We start from the raw sequence: 17497 nt of genomic DNA on the forward strand, positions 1-17497 counted from the left end.
CCAAACCCCCACTTCTGCCACAAATCCTTCTCCATCCCTTTCTCTGTCCCTCCCATGGGATCCAGTTGCAATCCCAGGGATGCTGTGATCCCTCCATCACCCCAACCCCATTCCCTGCTGCTGGATCACCCCTCTCCATCGCTCCTGGGTGCTGTGCTGATGCATCCCCCTCCCCTGTGCAGGACCACTCGGAGCAGCCCATCGGAGCAGCCGCCACTATGGCCCATGAAATCGGCCACAATTTCGGCATGAGCCACGACAGCACGGGCTGCTGCGTGGAGGCCACCCCGGAGCAAGGCGGCTGTGTCATGGCAGCAGCCACCGGGTAAGTAGCGGTGGGGATGGGATGTGGCCCCTGAGCCCCCCCAGGAGGTTGTGGGTGCTGTTTGCAGCCAGGGGTACTGGGGAGAGGGGAGGAGGTCCTGTCCTGCAAGGCACCATTGTGGGTGTGGTGCAATGTTGCAAAGGGGGAACCTGGCTTAGTTGCCCTCCTCCCCGTTTGCCCTGCACATCCCAGTTCCCCGGGGAGAGCCCATCCCAGGGCCCCGGAGCAGGCAGGACTCATGGTCTCCAAGGGGTAGGAGAGGGTAGCAGAGGGGTAGCAGCCCCATCCCCAAAGAGCCAGGGGTGGAAGCAAATGGATGTTATCTGGTAGACACGCTACAGGAATTCAAGGCGTTTTTCTTGTGCTAACCCACACCTCGGCACAATGGAATTCTTTTTTATTGTAAGATTGGAGGGCCACGGGGCGCCCAGTCCCCTGTTATGCTGGTGGGACTCACAGCAACGCGGGCCTGTGGTGGGGTGAGCTCACATCCCCCCCCCCCAACCCAACCCCACTAAATCTGGGTGTGGGATGCTCTGGAGTGGCAGGCATTACGCTTCCTGCCTTCTGGCATCCAGCCAGGATTTGTTTTCCTGTGCTTTTACCCTTTAATTCACCCCAGAGCTGTATGAAATTCAGCCAGTTGGTGACACTTTCCCTTCCACAGTCCTTTTCTCGTTGGTTTTTCCAGCTCCCAACAATACAGTCATCCCAGATTTCCCTGTGCTGCAGACAAGCAGCTGTTTATTCTCCATTATTTGAACCCACTCACTCTTTCAATTAATAAATAACAGTCAAAACCCACGATACGGTGTCAGGGCGTCTCCAGGCTCTTCGGGCTGTCAGACCACGACGCTGACCCCGTGGGGTTTAGTCTCTGCCTAGGTGGATTGTGGTGGGGAAAAGCACTGGCTTTCCCGGATGGGGCAGTTGTGCACTCGTTTGTTCAATTATACTACTAATTAACTATCCTGCCCCCACCCACCGGGTCTGGTGCAAATGGTGCAAAGCAGTAGCAGGTGCTGTAGCTCAGCTGTGCCCCTGCTCACCCCCAGAGGCAAAGCTCTCGGAGCTGATCTCTACCCCGTGACGTTTCTTCCTTCTTATTTTTACCATTTTTTTTTTTTCCCCACACTGGCACCTTTTGACTGTCTTCCACCTGTCCCTATTCGCACGTTCATGAATCAGCTCCTTTGGTATCTTTACTTGCTCACCCTCCCATAACTTGCATGGATTTACAGCTTTCCTTACAGCTCAAGAGATTTCCCCTCGACTTCAAAAGTACTTTTAAAAAATGCCCTCTGTGTCATCTCGGAAATGAGATGTTCTAATATGAAATAAAACTTTTTTTTCAACGATAGGAGGAAATGAAACCAGCACCGAAGCAAAGGACAGTGCACAACTCTTACTCTCTGCTTCCTCCTTCTTTAGTACATCACACACAGAAAACCCACAGACTTGTGAAAAAATACAGAACCATGCTCAGGGCTCCTCTAGAAAATCACCATTTCTCTCTAGCTCCTTATGGGACAGGCCCTTTGGACTGTTAGAGAAATGACCTTACATGTTGTAGGCTCTGATTTTTTTTTGTGTGTGTGTGTTTCTTTTCCCTTTTTCTTTATTTTTTTTAGAGGATTTTTCTCCATTTCACCCTCAGACGTATTTGTAGCCCCAAACGGGTATTTCCCATCAGCAGCTCAGTGGTAGCAGGCACATATTTAGCAGACATCCTGAGCAGATAGTCGCTGCAGATGTGGAGACCTGCCTTGTGGTTAGGACGGGGGGGGTCTGGGGTGTCCCAGGTGCGGAGGAGCAAGGCACAGAGGTGACACCTCCACCAGCATCAAGCTGGCAGAGCCTGCAGGAGGGGATGCTCCTTGGCTGTGGGGGTCTCCAATCACCAAGAGGTCTCTTGCTGGAGGGCTGATGCTCTGGGGGTGGCGTAGAGCAGCTCTGCTTGTCCACCCCATCCCATTCTGGAAAATATTTGGGCTCGGTGTGGTGTCCCCTGGTTGTTAGTCTGGCACTCAGCTGTGCAAGCTGGGGTGGGAGATGTTAGTGGTCTTGATGCATCTGGTCGATGGTGGCTTCTGCTCTTGGAAGGGTTTGTGCCAGTTTGCCCGTGTCCTTATTTCCCAGCTCTGACTGTGGTTTTCCACCTTCTCCTGGCCCTGATCGCCCTGGTTCCCATCCCTCCCCATCTGTCCCCTGCGCAGACACCCCTTCCCTCGCGTGTTCAGCTCCTGCAGCAAGAGGCAGCTGGAGAACTACTTCCAGAAGGGAGGTGGCATGTGTCTCTTCAACCTGCCCGACACCAAGGACCTGGTGGTGGGACGGAAATGTGGCAACGGCTTTCTGGAGGAAGGAGAAGACTGTGACTGCGGGGAGGTGGAGGTACGGCGCTGGGTGCTGCATCGCTTTCCCACAGAGGCTGTTGCAGCTCAGCTCAGCTGCTGGGTGGCAGGACGTGGATCATGTGGAGAGGGGGATTTCCAAGGGAAAGAGGTTTGCTGGTCACCAGAGGGACTCCAAACCAAGGGCTCTGCCCAGTCCCACCTTCCTAAATCCATTTAACCTGGTGCTGGCTTTCTTCTTGGCTTTGCCCTAGAGTGCTCAGGTCTTCCTCATTCCTCCCGTGCCTCAGTTTCCCCGTTGGCAAAATGAGAGGAGCAGTGAGTGGAGAAGGGGCTGAGGGCAGCTGTGGAGAAGGGATGGACTCGCTGATCATGGTGGTGTCTTCTCCCCACGCAGGAGTGCACCAACCCATGCTGCAACGCGCACAACTGCACGCTGAAGGCGGGGGCCCAGTGTGCCCACGGCGACTGCTGCCAGAGCTGCAAGGTAAACCCCCCACCTGCCCGTGAGCTGAGCAGGGAGAGACAGCACCCACCATTCCCTTGGGACTCATGTCCAGAAGGTCAAACCCCCGGGTGCCAGATGAGGGTTATGCATAAACTGGTGTCTGCAGGGGAGTCTCTGCTGGCTGCTTTGTGGCTGGGGTCCAGCCCAGGAATTTACTTTTATACCTTGACGGCCCCGTATAGTCCTACAGGGGACGTTATAGACGGTTTATGGGCCCAGCCAGGAGGCACAATCCCAGCTTGTGCCCTTTGCTGCTGCTCAGCGCTGATGTTTCTCTCTCCTCCTGTGGCAGTTAAAGGTGGCTGGGACAATCTGCAGGGAAGCAGCGGGATCCTGTGACCTCCCCGAATACTGCACGGGTGCCTCACCCTACTGCCCGGCCAATGTGTACCTGCTGGATGGCTCGTCCTGTGCCTACGGCGAGGCTTACTGCAACAACGGCATGTGCATGACACACCACCAGCAGTGTGTCCAGCTCTGGGGACCAGGTGGGTCCCCCCAACTCCTTGCCATCCTTCTCCGGAGTAGGAGCCACATTGGGTCTCAGTGCTGGGTCTGCACGTGGGGTCCCCATGGCCCGTGGGGCTGGAGGGGTTGTGCTGTCCCCATCCAGGTTTGGGGGCTGCATCCGTGGGGGTCTGGGGGTGCTGTGCACACACACTCACGGGTGTCTGGGCTGCGGCTGTGCCCATCTACCCACTGCCTATGGGTCATACACTGCATACAGCCCATACATTATATACAGCCCCTATGCTGCGTATGGCTCCCACCATAGGGTACCCCACCCCTCTGCACACTACGGCCCCCATACCCACACTCCCAACACGCCGCTCTCACCCACATACTCCCCTCTACTGCTCCCACCCCATACAGGGCACACAGGTCCCCATTTGCATAGCAGTGCTGTCACCCCTAGGGCCAGCGCCTGTGGGTGCCCCAGGAGAGCTGCAGTGAGCACAGGGGGGAATCCTCCCCCAGGGCCAAAATCCTCCACAAGACCCCACAGAAAATGGGATTTCATCCCTCTTGTGCTGTTCTTGGCTTGGCACCCACAGCAGCAGCTCCTCCAGAAACTTTTCCATGGTGTTTTCTCCATGAGCAACCAGACGCTGCTCCTGGTTTTGGTATTTCTCCCTTCTGGCTGCTTTCCCCATCCCACGTGGAACCTTTCTCCCTCCCTGCAGGTGCCTGGCCAGCCCCTGATGCCTGTTTCCAGGATGTGAACATGGCTGGCAACACCTACGGCAACTGCGGCAAAGACAGCCAAGGGCGCTACGTGAAATGTGACAAGAGGTGGGTGCAGTGCTGGCACCCCTGGGTGCTCCATCTCCTTCTCCCACACTCACAGCTCCCTGCTGCCCACCCCTGCAAAGGAATTGCTGGGTCCTACCCCAACCTGCTGGCATCACCCCTTGGGCCGGCTTTAATTTGGACCTGAGGAAGCCGCCAGGTCCTTCCTGGACTCAATCCCCATCGCTGCTGGGAGGTTGTCCCACCACCATGCATCACCTCCAGCCCAGCCTGGAGGGAAGATCAAAGGCAGCATCAACAGCAGATGCTATCTGGGGAGCGTATGCTCTCCAGTATTCCCAGTTAGACCAGGGATGTTAGAGGGACCACCCCTGCCTGTTCCCTCCAGCATTTCTCTGTGCTGTCCATCACATATCTAAGTCCTTTCTGAATGTGCTGAGCCTCTCCCATCGCGACCTAACATGGCCATAAATTAAGAGGGAGATGAGCCAGCAAGCAGTGCTGCAGGGGGTGATGAGGCAGTGAGGGGGAGGTGCCTGGTACCCACAAGTCCTGCCCTCACCTCGGTGGTGCCCTGCTCCCAGGGATGCTATGTGTGGCAAGATCCAGTGCCAGAGCTCAGCTAAGAAGCCCCAGGGGACCAACACCGTCTCCATCGACACCACCATCCGCTTCAACGGGCGGGAGGTGAAGTGCCGAGGCACCTACATGTACACTGCAAAGGACGACGAGGAAGACCTCTCCGACCCTGGGCTGGTGATGACGGGGACGAAATGCGGAGATGGGATGGTGAGTACCTCTTCCTAGGGCTGGGGTCATCTCCGTGGCTCTTATCCCGGCTCTAGTGTGGACACTGGCTCTTCTCTTGGTTACAGCTGGGCCGTGGGACATGGTTTCCTCCATGCTTGCAGACACTGCCCATTGACATCTCAACTGGGGTGTTTCTAGGCATCATCAGATGCTTGTGTGTAGGCCACCAAATTCTTCTCTCTGGCCTCCATGCTTCTTTATTGATTTAATGCACAGTGGAGCAAACCCAACAAGAATTACGTGCCGCGGGGCTTGATGGATGAGGCTTCCCTCTATGAATAAATTGTCTCCCAGAGGAAAGCTGTGTTCAGAATCAAGATGACAGTTCAAAACAGATGCTGCTAACTGATCATTAGTCTCTTTTACAGCCCCTGCATCTCCAAGTACTTTACAGAGGGTCAGTTCAGCTGAGAAAGGGCAGAAACCTGGTAGACAACATGGTAGTAGGGATGCACACCAGAGCTGGCTGCGGAGAAGTGGCCTTTGCTGTTTGGCATTTCAGTTGTGAAATTTTCATCTCCTGTTTGGGATGGAAGGCCAAAATGTCAACATTTTCATGAGAAAGAATGGCTGGTTTTGAAGTCCAGTGTCCTTTCTTTCTTTTGGCTGGTTCCTGTCTTTTAGGGCCAGATGGGAAATGCCTTCTCTGGGAGCTGCCAGGTGGGTTGTCAGGGGAGGGAGGTGGGAGTGGTGGCGGCTGCTCTGCTGAGCCATCCTGGATGGAGGAATGGCAGAGGTTTCCTGGGCTCTGCTGAAAATTGGAGTGAAATGAGTTGACCTGGAACAAGATGATTTAACCATTTTCCAACGGACTACATCCTTCCACAGGACTCCTGTCTGTGAGAAGATTGCTGTCCCCTCTCTCTCTTGGGTATTTCTCTAACCTCAACTTCTTGGCTCTCTCTCAGGTTTGCAAAGATCGCCGGTGCCAGAATGCTTCCCTTTTTGAGCTGGAAAAGTGCGTTTCCCGGTGCAACGGCCATGGGGTGAGTTATTGCCTGAGACAGGCTCCTGAGATGAGCACAGATTCTTAAGGAAAACCAAGCGTCTCCCCCAGGGATGAGCCTTGCAACACAGTGGGCATCTGCTTTTCGTAACTCTCACATGCCTCAGCTATGGGGAGACTGAGTTGAGATCTTTTGCTTACCCACATTCAAGTTAGAGGAAAAAGATCATTCATGATGTAAGGACCATCTGGAAAATTTGGATCGAGGTCCCATTTGAACTGGAGAGTGTTTGGAGCTCAGAGCAGGTGCCTGTTCTCTCTGAGAGCAAAGCAAGAGTTAGAAACACAACTGGGACTACTAAAAGGCAGGGAAATAGTTCAACGAATAGAAAGAGCCACTATTGTCCAAAGCTTAAAGGCTACAAACATTTGACCTCTGCAGAATGCAGGGCTTTGTCCGGTAAGGCAACAAGAATGTTGTGGTTTAATAGGAAGAACCCAAGGGAAAGATGTTTAACAAACTTCTGGCCTAACAGAAAGTATTAAGGGTGTCAGGCTTATCTGGTCAAGTGGTGTGAAAGCTGAGGGTGTAAGGTACCTGTTTTCAAGATTTCTGCAAAGAGCGGGGAAATGAAAGTATCAACAAAATATTTCTGTACGTTGCAATCACAGATTTGAGGGCAACATGGATACGATCCGAGTGATGTCCAGGGGGTGAATATTGGCAGGGGTTAAGCTCCTTCAGCCTGGGCTCCTGCCATTGGCTCTCTGCTCTCCCCCTCACTGTACAGACCATCGTTTCCACACATCCCTTGTGGTCTCCAACCCTCCTTCTCTCTCTGCAGGTCTGCAACAGCAACAAGAACTGCCACTGCGATGCTGGCTGGGCTCCCCCCTACTGCGAGAAGCCGGGCTTGGGTGGCAGCGTGGACAGTGGCCCTGTGCAGCGCGACAGTGAGTCACGACTTCCCCTCTGGTGCCTCGTGACACTGGTGGGGTGGAGCGATGCCACGAGAGGGGGAGATGGGGCAGTAACGCTGCTGCTGACAGCTCTGTGGGGTCCGTTCAGGCAGACTCACGGCCTGTGCCCAGCTCTGGTTGCTTGGTGGCCACCCATTTTTATCAGAGGCCACTGCTCCCTTTTCGGAGGTGTGATCAGCAAGGATGTCTCTAGTCTGTGTGGCCAGGAATGGGCAGATGGGACCGACATTTCCATTGAGTGAAGCCGGAGGCTGCTTGCTCTCCCAGCTCTGCACTCATCTTTGTGCTTTCCCTGCCAGATCACGAAGCCATCTTAATAACCCTTCTGCTCATCTTCCTGCTCTTCCTCCCCGCCCTGATGATGAGCATCTACTTCTGGTACCGGCGGGAGAACTCGCTCCTGAATAAATGGATAAAGGAGATGAGGAGAAGGAGCCAGGAGACATATAGGTGGGTGATAGGTCCTCAGTCCTTTCTCTCTTGAGGTTCTAGTGAGACTCTGAAACCTTGTTTTCTTGCCACTGGCATCATCCAGGCTGGTAGGAACTTTTGTCGGGGAGCTGGTGGTGCACAAGGTCTGTTTCAAACTGGTGTGAGACTTAAGTTTGAGATATGAAGAGCTCTTTCTCCTGGGACAATCTGAGGCTCTCAGATCTCCCCTGAGCAGAGAACAGGAATGATCAGTTGGACAGGACAACCCTAGAGAGTGATGATGAATGTGTCCTGGTACTAAGGAGCTTTCTTGACATCTGCTCCTTAGCAGGCTGCAAGAGCTGGAAGGGCTCTGAATTCGGATATTGTCATTATTTCCCCTCCCAGTAATGGTACAGACACACACACACACACCTTAGAGTCCCTGCAATAATTTGAGAAAAAAAATCGAGAACCAAACAACCTCCTTCATTACCTTCATTATCTCAAGACTTGTCATCCCTGCTCACCCAGCACTGCAAGACTGTCTGTTAATGATCTGTTAATGGAGACAGCATCTCGCTGATATGCAGCATTTCAGGAGGCAGCTGCTGCAAAAAAATGGTTGCTTTATTTTGCAATCTGCGATTTACATTTGTGATCCTGGGCAGGAACAAAACCATCAGTCGAAAGTCAACCGGTGGCCATCCCAAAGCTGCTTTCACCTTGCGGAACATTTCCACCTCCAGCCACACTAATAAAGTAAGTAACAACTCACCTTCCAGGTTTACTTTCCCTCTCTGGGACTTGATGCTTGTGGGTGATCGCATCTACCTCTGCCAACTGGGCAAACAAGTGGTGCTCCGGGATGGTTTTGCGTTGTGTCTGCACTGCAAACCCTCGGTCCAGTACACATCCCTCTTAAAAGTGAGTCTGTTTTGCTCCGCCCGCTCAAAAAGACCCTGGTGATTGCCAGGAACCTCTGCTGGGAAATTGCCCATCACCGTGGCAAAGCTTAGATGGGGCTGTGCAATCCTGCCCATGACTCTGTGTTGGGTCTCCAGGGAGGCAGATGCTTCTCCTGCTGGTTGTGTCAGCTCTGGTGACCTTGGGATGGGTAAGCCTGGAGCTGAATTTAGGAAGAATTTAGAATTTTTTTGAGCATGGCCACAGTAGCTGAGAGTGAGGCAGATGGATGATGTCTCCCGTCTGGTGGAAATGTGGTATGGATTCACCAGAGCTGTCCGTGCTCCGCATCATCCAAGATCAGCACCTGTCTCAGCCTTGTGTGCTTTCACATGGTTAGTGAGGAGCAAACATGTTCAGCTTTTGGACGGGATGATAGAAGTGGTGGTCCCAGAAAGTGGAATAAATACCCAGTGTCCCTCCTGCAACCTGCACCCAGACCTTGAGGGACATCTGCTTTTCAGCACCAAGGAAAACAGACCTAAGGATTTTCTCCATACCTCTGCTTTTCTCAGGCAACACGAGCTGCCTTCCCCTCCAAACCCAGTGCTCACCAGCCCGGCTCTCAGCCTGTCAACGTTGTCCACCCTCTTCGCCCAGCTCCCCACTCCATCCCTCCACGCCCGAGAGACCCCAAGCCCGCCAGGCCACCTCCACCGCTCAGCAAATCCCCCATGGTTCCCACCAAAACCGTCGTCTCCCAGGCTAAGTTGCCGCCTCCGAAGAAACCTCTTCCCTGCAGCCCTGTGAGGACCCCGCTGGTGAGCTTTGCTGGTTGGCTGTGCTTTCCTGCCAAATTCCTAGAAATTCTCTGGTTTTTGCTGCCTGTGGCTCTTTTGGGTTGGGGACTATTGAGGAGCTGTCACACCATCCAAAGAGAGGAAGGTCTTGCAATGCTGAAAGTTCATTAGATAATGAGAACATTTTAAGGTAGTTTGGGGGGTGTGGTTACATGCTTTGAAGCATCTCGGCTCTGCAGCAGGTGAGGGAGGTTTGTGGGAGGTCACTGGATGCTCCTCTAAGGATACTGACTCTCCCCACACACTCTATGATCCCAGATCGTCCCAAAGCACCAGCCCCCCCGTCGGCCACTGCCTGGAAGTCCTCTTCTGGCCAAAGAGCTGCCTCCTGCACATGGACAGACCCTGCTGGTCATGGTCCCTCCTACCAACTTCAAGGCATCAGGTACAAGGGCCATTAGCCAACCCACGAGGCCCTTAAAGTAAGTTGAGAGGGGAGTTCAGCTATCTCTCACCACTGTTGGGGTCCTGCGGGTGAATGCAGTGGGGTGTCTTGTGGGTCACGTCTGAGTGGGACATCCCAAATGTCACTGTGGTGTGCTCTGGTCTTCCCCTCGTGGCGTCTTCACCATGACCTGGGGTTTTCCTGCTTCTCCCCAGAGCAGGAGAAATGGATGAGGCTTTGGGCAACTTCATCTAGTGGAAGGTGTCCCTGCCCATGGCAGGGGGGTGGGACTGGATGATCTTTAAGGTCCCTTCCAACACAAACCATTCAGTGATTCTATGAGATGCTCTGGGCTGTGTGGGTCTGTACCTGCTGCTGTAACTACAGAGGAGTTTGAAGCCCACAAGCTTTGAGGTAACTGGTCTGTAGGGCACTGGTGATCTTTGGTACAGAGTATCTGGGAGAAACAGCAACAGGTAGAAAGGAAATCAGAAGATATCCCAAATCCTACTACCTGGGGAGCAAGCACAACGAAAGTGTTTGTCCAGATGGGGACCCTACGTACATAAACGACCCCTTGCCCATGCTCCCTCCTGCGTGGTGCAGGAGAGAAGCCTGCCCACATGAGTGAGGTACCTGTGGGGTCTGGGGTCTGCACCATGCCTCCACCTGGCAGGAGCCCACAGGGTTTGGCCAAAGTTGGCCAGTGGTGACCGAGGTTGGGACTTTGGGTCTTATAGGGTCCTGATGGGCTAAGGGAGATGGCATCCTGTGGTGGGTGCCTGTGGCCCCTTGTCCTACAGCATGGAGGGGGCTGTTGGTGAGCTGCTGGGGGACAGTGGAGGGAAGGGATGGACACTGATGCTCTGTTCCATCTTTCCTCCCTACAGACCGATGCCACCTCAAAGGTGAGTCACAGACACATGCAGCACCATGTGGGATGGTCTTTGCTGCTTGCGGGGGGTGGGGGGGGAATGGCCTTTGGTTAAGCACTGAGCTGGGACCCAAGAGACTGGGGATTAAATTCCCAGAGGCTCTTAGAAGAGCAGGACATGTACCCAAACAATAGCAGGGCTTGGGCACCTCTGTCTGAGGGAATGGAGGACACGGGCTTTCCAGTTTGGAGCTGGGAGATTCAGTCCAAGTCCTTCACAATATCACCACTTCTTTCAGCTCTTGCTGTATTGCTAAATCCTCTGGAAATAGGTTCGTGGAGCCTCAGGGGATTGTGCTTGCATCCACTCCTGCTGGCCAAGGCTCGTGGGCGATATCCAGCCATGGAGAGGAGGCACCACGGTGGACTGAATTTGGCCCTCACCCCAAAACAGTCCGCTTTAGTAATTATTGCTTTGATGCTCTGGGACCATTTGAGGTTCCTATGTCTTTGTAGTTGCCACCACAAGGAGGCTGAACATGCCCCAAAATTTATCAATGTAAATCAATCCCTACAGCTCATCTCTTCTAGTAGATAAAACAGGCTTATTCTGTGGTCCCAAAAGAGGAACATTTGGCACACCCCAGCAGCCAAACTCAGCTCCCTCCCCAGGTGGGGTAGCTTGGTTCTTGCTGCCCACAGGGAGCAGTCCCTGGCTATCTTCTCTTGAAACGGTGCCCATGTTAAAAGTGTTGACTGGCAGGGCCAGACTTGTGCCTGGGAGCAGGACATGCCCATGTCCTGGTCTGGATTTGTTACTCGACACCACCAGCATAGGAAGAGAGGGTCAGGGAACTGTTTTCTGGATGGACTATAGGATCTGCATCGGGTTGGTTGATTGGTGACATCTCTTGGTAGTGTACAAACCACCTTGGCAGTTTTTGGGAAGCTGAGAGCAGTGACGCCTTCAGGGACGTGGTTCCTGCAGTTGGCGACCTCACAGTTCTCACCACTGGTTACTGCCTGGTGCCACCACGTGCTTTGGTGGGTTCTGTGTCCTATCGCTCTGGGATTTGAGGGTGCACCAAAGGAAAACACTTCAAAGGGATACAATCTGGGGCTGTATTTTTGAGAGAGGACCTGAGTGACTGTGACAGTCCCAGGTCCCTTCTGGTCTCAGGGACAGAATCTGGTCTGGCTTCCCTGAGCTGTGGGAGGATGGTTGTGGCGGAGGTGGTAGATGCTTGATCTCTGCGCTCAAATGAGTTGTCTCCTTTCTCCTTGCTTTAGGCCAGTCCCAGCCATCAAGGTCCAATCAACCTCCTTCCTCTTGAAGAAGTGACAAACCAAGGACACCTTAAGCCCATCCTTCCTGAGCTGGCTCTCCTGATTTGCACTGCTGCTGGCGACAGGGGTCTTTTATTCTTCTCTTGTTTTATTTGTCTTTTGATACCAGAGGACTATTTTTATAAGACAGAATATGTATTCAGCACAAAAACTGTAGTGGTGGGGGGGGAGGAGAGGGGAAATCGGTACCATGACATAACTAAGGGTTGGGGTGGGCTGGTGGTGGGGTTACCGTGATGGAGACTCCACCACAGCTCCTGGTATCACTTCCTTGACAAATTACCCCCCAGCTTTAGTTTCTTCTTGACATTGCACATGGGCTGGGATGGGGTGACTTGGGATCAAGAAAACATCCAACACTGACTTAAGATGCTGATGACAGTGGCGGTGAAAGCCGTGTAATATCCTTCTAGCTACCTCCTCCTTCTCCTTCAGGCCAGGTGAGACCCTCCCCACCACCCACTGACACCAGAGTCCAATGCTGGGCATTGTCTCCGGCGAGACATTTGTCATGAGAGAAAAGTGGTTTCCAGTTTGGACTGTGCCATACAGTGCGGGGACATTTCCGTGAAGGATCCAAGTTCTCAGGCTCCTCCTGGCCTCCTGCCTGATTGCACAAAGACAAAACAGTGTCAATCCTGGGGCTGCACCTGGAAGGAGAAGGTGCCTGGGAAATGGTTTAATGTCTGAAGTGCTGGTGGCAGCTGGTTACCAGGGTGCTTTCGAGGGGCTCAGGAGCCCTCCATAAAACCTTGCATGTTCCCTGCTCATGGGGCAAGCCCAGCAGTGGCTCTGTGAGCTGCTAACACTCTGCTGTCCAAAGGGGGAAGGAGCCACAAGCCGGGAACAAGAGCAGGAAGGCCTCTTGCCTGTGTCATTGCCTTGCCCAAAGGCCTTGGCCAGGCCATTGCATTTCTCTGTGCCTCAGTTCCCCCCGTCTGTAAAATGGGGGGTAATACCTACCTCACAGGGGTGTTGTGAGGTTTAACAAACTGATGTCTTGAAAGGGCTTTACAATCCTCAGATGAAAGGTGCTGTTGACTTGCACAGTACTATACCGTGCTACTTTCCTATGACTTGACATGCGGCTCTGTCAGGGTCTGAAATGAGAACAAAGGCTTTGTACAGTCCCCTGGCTCCTCTGGCTCTTTTCTTGCTCAGAAGTTCCCTCACCCTTTAGACACCAAGGACTCTGGGTCTCCCACCACACTGGTGCAAAGAGATATCACTGGAACCCATTCTCTTAGCCCTTAAACCTGGGATCATTCGGCCCAACTGTGTGTGACATGTCAGCTACTCTGGTACAGATCCCATCTGTCCTAGGACAAGTTTTTGAGTCCAGCCAGTGTGAAGGTTCTTCATGATGTAGGCTCAGGGACAACCCTCAGGAAACTGTTCTGGTGTTTCATTATCCCCAGTGTTACAAAATGGGCTGCTAGTTTCAGGTTGTGATTCCAACCACCTTAACCTAAGCTGTCCTTACTCTCTTATGATTGGGCTATTTTGAAGTCTTTGGTCATGCACATGGATCTTCGCTCAAGCATCTCTGGTACCTCCGTATTTAGGTGGGATGTAGGATCCAGCAGTTCCTCTTACTCTGATAACAGGTCACAAAATCACAGAGTCGTTTAGGTTGAAAGGGACCTCTTGAGATCATCCGATGACCTCCAGAGGACAGGATAAATGAACCGGTCTCAATCTTCCCAAGGTCCCATTGTTTTTAGTGATCTCCTAAGGACTTCTGACATGGTCAGACTTGAGGAAGAGCCTATGGAGCTCCTGGAGATGGGAAACCCTGCTCCCTGCCTGGGAACGCCCTCCCTTCTATTGTCCAGTATAGGTGCTAGCAGAGGGTTAAACAGTTGGTGAGGGTTTGCAGAAGTTGCTGCCATGATGAAGTGATCAGAAGAAACTTTTCTCAATGAGTCAGACCATTTACTTCATGACAAAGTGAGGGATGACAGCACTGCAGTCAAACACCTTACTGTGAGACCAGCGATTGAGTGATCACATCAAGCTTCTGCAATGTCCCTGGGCTTGCATTCTGGCCCATTAGTGTCACCTGCATGGCCACCACACTCCCCTTTGTCTCCTCCTGTTGCCGGTGGGGAGATATGGAGAGTTGACCTTCTACAGCTATCCAAACTTCACCAACAGCGCAGAGCTAGGACATGCACATATGGGGGCTAAATTTGAGCTGTTCAGACTAGAAAGGAATTGGTAGAAACCCCCATTTATGATCTCAGGGAACCTGCAAAGGTGTACTGATCTAGGGTTCCACTCAGCAGTGCAATGAGTACTCAACAGTGATGTTTTCACACTTCTCAAAGGCCCTTTCTCTGCCTGGGAGATGTGCTGACATCCACCAGCAGATTGTTCTTGAGGCAGACTGGCTGTGCCATGGTGCAGAATGGCCCCTCATCCCTTTTCCCCAGGCAGCAGTGCCGAGAGCAGCACTCCCAGTCCACATGCCCAGGCCAGCTCAGATCTTCTGCCACTGATCTACAAGCCGGCTCCCCTCTGGGAGCAGAGATACAGGGGGGTTGTAATTTAGGGATGGTGCACAGCGGTCTGTTTGCTGGCTCTGTCTAACCTGAGATGGTCACAGGGTGTGCAGATGGATGATGTCCATCCTAATCACCCACAAATGTAAGGCGTGGCTTGTGGTCCATGGGATGGATGGGACCTGAGGACTGGTTAGAGACATTCATGAATCCAGGCAGGGCCTTTGGGTGTCCAGCAGACACTAGATGGCAGCAGATGACCACGAAAGCCTCTGCTCAGCCCTGCCTCTTAATTGTGGCTGGAATTTCCAGGGACCAGATCCTTAAGTGCAAATTTACCCCTTGCTCTTCCCCCTCCCCCCTACCCCACCACCTGCAATCCCATCAAAAGTGTGAGCTGGGCATGAAAACTGCCAAGTGCCTCTGATGACTCGTTGAGCTTGAAGCCCATCAAGCAGAGTATTCCCCTTTATAAAGGGGTCCACTGCAAGCTTGGGTACCTTTGGAAAATGATGGTGGAGAGCAGAAAAAGCACAGCTCTTCACTGTACTGTGTCTTCAGCATCAAAGGCACCTTCTTGGCTAATGGAGCCTCCCTCAGACAGCATGTGCTGGGTGAAGGGGAGAGGGGAGGGCTCCTGTGGTGCTGGTCCTGTTTCAGTCATTTCACTGAAACCTGGGGCACTGAGACATGCATCGTGGTCCCATCTGCTGCTTAAATACCTTTTAGTCCCCCTAAGCCTAGGAGGGGTGGGTGTGAGATAGAGGGTCAGACCGTTTTGCTTTCATCACCTTGACGTTTCTGTGGGCTCATCCCAGCTCTGCTGCTGTGTAGGCTAACTCATGTATCATGTCTGTCCCTGTACACACTTTACCAGCACCAGAGTGAGTATACCGAGTGCTATAACCTGCTTTAGTCCATCTGTGCTCTCTGGCATTGGCCTGGACAGCTCTTGCAACAAAAGTGTCCACAAAATGCTGCATCTGCTGGGAGGTTGGGCCTCACCATTTCCCCTCGGGTCAGGTGATGGAGAACCTGGGACCATGATTATGGAGATGTGTGCTGAAACTGCTTGCAGTAAGCTCCTGAGCAAGGCTTGAGGCTGAGAGGCTCAGGCTGATGCTTTGCTGGTGGTTTGTGAGATCCCTTCATGTGCATATTTCTCATTTATCCATGTGGCAGAGTTTGTGTGATTGAAATGGGGAAGACTAAAACCTCCTGGCTGGCTCAGGAGAACACGTCTACATCAAACAGCTTTACACTCTACATGCTGGGGAGAGCAACCACACTTCTAATTCCCAGTAACATCTTGGAAGACAGGATGGGTCCATCTCCTCAATCCATCTAATCTGATGTCCAGTTGTCAACAACAGCAAGATCCAGACATTTCAGAAGACAAGGTGGAGCAAAGCCCAGCTCCTTTCAGATTTTAACCTGATTTCTGAAGGAGCCTGGTGTCAGCTCTTCCCTCTGTCCTGGTATGTTTTATGTTTTTCTTTATGTTCTTCTTTATGTTCTTCTTTATATTCTTCAACCCTTCAGCAATGGAAAGCCCACAGTGCTACAGGAAGCATCTTCCCGTGCCTTCCTCCCCATGGTATGAACGTTTTCTCCAGCTTTTCTCTGATTTAACAGTCTCCGTCTTCCTCCTGCACTGAGATACTCTAGGACCTGTGCAAATGAAATAGGGCAGAAGCTGGGTAACTTGGGTGGGCCATCTCCAGCGACGGCTCTTTCTCTGCGTAGCTGCTCTTCTCTTGCTGTGTCACATCATTGTCAGCATTCTTGCCTTCTGAGGTCCCTGCACACCAGGCACTTTGCAAACAAAAAAACTTGTGATCCAGCCTACTATAAAATTAGTAGGGGGCCTCTGGGCTTTCTGGATGATTTCACTCTTATCAGGGCTGATTAGGGGGTGTAGGAGTGTCCGTTGGGGTGTTTTAAAATCTCCCAGTCTTCCTTTTAACATGGTGGTCTCCTTGGAAGTAAACATCTAGGTGATATGACAGCCTCAACCTGTGAAAATAATCCTGCTGAGCCGTTAGGGCTCATTTGGGCCCATTCTTGTCCTGGGGGTGGCCAAGGATTTGTGACACCATAGGGAAACATCTCAGGTGGCAGTGGAGGGGAGGTTACAACCAGCTTCACCTCCATGCTGGCAACTCCACCCTGAGACCGAGCTATTGGTCACAGGCAGACCTGGCTGGGACACTGGGCCTCAGTTAGGTCCTGTGTTTGAGGCAGGACTGATGTAGCTTGCTGGAAGGAGAACACCATGACTCTGTGGATGTCCAGACGCAGAATATCTATAATGGACTCACAGGGACTGGCTGCTTTTCCCCGTGGAGCAGAAGTCAGCTCAGCTTGCAAAGGGACTCCGGACTGTAAGTCCCTGGCTGTTTCAGGGGGCTACTGTTGCCCACCAGACTTGTGGTGAAGCCAGCAAGATGTCCTTGCCCATGGGCAAGTCGTTGCCTCTGTCTCCGTGCCTCAGTTCCTCTCATTTTGAGGATGGAGCCATCAGTCCTTCATCTGTCCCATCCATGCCCTGTCCTGCCCAGTCACACTGTGGTGCAAGAACCAAAGCAAGAGGCCAGATCCTGACCCACGGCAGGTCCATGGGCTTCTGGCCGGCTTGGGCTCTGCAGGGGTTTCCAAGGGATGAAGGGGGATGTGGAGGAAGGGCCAAGCAATGGAGGGTACAAGGGAGAGTCCCCAGCAATTGAGTGGAGGCCAGTGAGCTTCAGAAATTGGGGGGCTTTTCTGCAGCACACTGGGGAAGTCACCTTGGGACAAGAAGTGTCATCTTGGCTCCCTGGAGCCTGAATTTTGAGGTGCACCAAGTCTGCACTGAGTTCGCTGTGGGTGTCCTGGCACCAGGCAGGCCCTGTCCCATGGGATGCAGCATGAGGTGACATTGCTAGTGTAAAATGTAAAACCACCTTCTTTTTTATTTTTTCTCATTTAATGCTGCATCCTGGGGTGGGAGAGATGAGGGGGATGGACACCTGAACTGGAAGTACACAGCTGCTGCC

The 17497-nt window shown here is 52.7% G+C and overlaps 1 protein-coding gene across 1 annotated transcript in view; it reads left to right on the forward strand.

The window, feature by feature from the left end:
• The window catches only part of ADAM33 (ADAM metallopeptidase domain 33), a 35188-nt gene extending 22100 nt beyond the window's left edge, over positions 1-13088 (forward strand). Inside the window, exons 11-24 of the mRNA XM_026846889.1 lie at positions 183-325; positions 2542-2719; positions 3077-3166; positions 3480-3675; positions 4372-4480; positions 5023-5227; positions 6157-6234; positions 7040-7148; positions 7475-7625; positions 8258-8348; positions 9068-9313; positions 9611-9774; positions 10628-10645; positions 11902-13088. Of these exons, the coding sequence (XP_026702690.1) occupies positions 183-325; positions 2542-2719; positions 3077-3166; positions 3480-3675; positions 4372-4480; positions 5023-5227; positions 6157-6234; positions 7040-7148; positions 7475-7625; positions 8258-8348; positions 9068-9313; positions 9611-9774; positions 10628-10645; positions 11902-11953 (1830 nt within the window). The 3' untranslated portion in view covers positions 11954-13088. The remainder of the gene's footprint in view (positions 1-182; positions 326-2541; positions 2720-3076; positions 3167-3479; positions 3676-4371; positions 4481-5022; positions 5228-6156; positions 6235-7039; positions 7149-7474; positions 7626-8257; positions 8349-9067; positions 9314-9610; positions 9775-10627; positions 10646-11901) is intronic.
• Positions 13089-17497: the final 4409 nt, after the last annotated feature.

This window comes from Athene cunicularia (genome assembly GCF_003259725.1).
Source record: "Athene cunicularia isolate RWA chromosome 4 unlocalized genomic scaffold, athCun1 chr4_part1, whole genome shotgun sequence".
Classification (NCBI taxonomy): domain Eukaryota; kingdom Metazoa; phylum Chordata; class Aves; order Strigiformes; family Strigidae; genus Athene; species Athene cunicularia.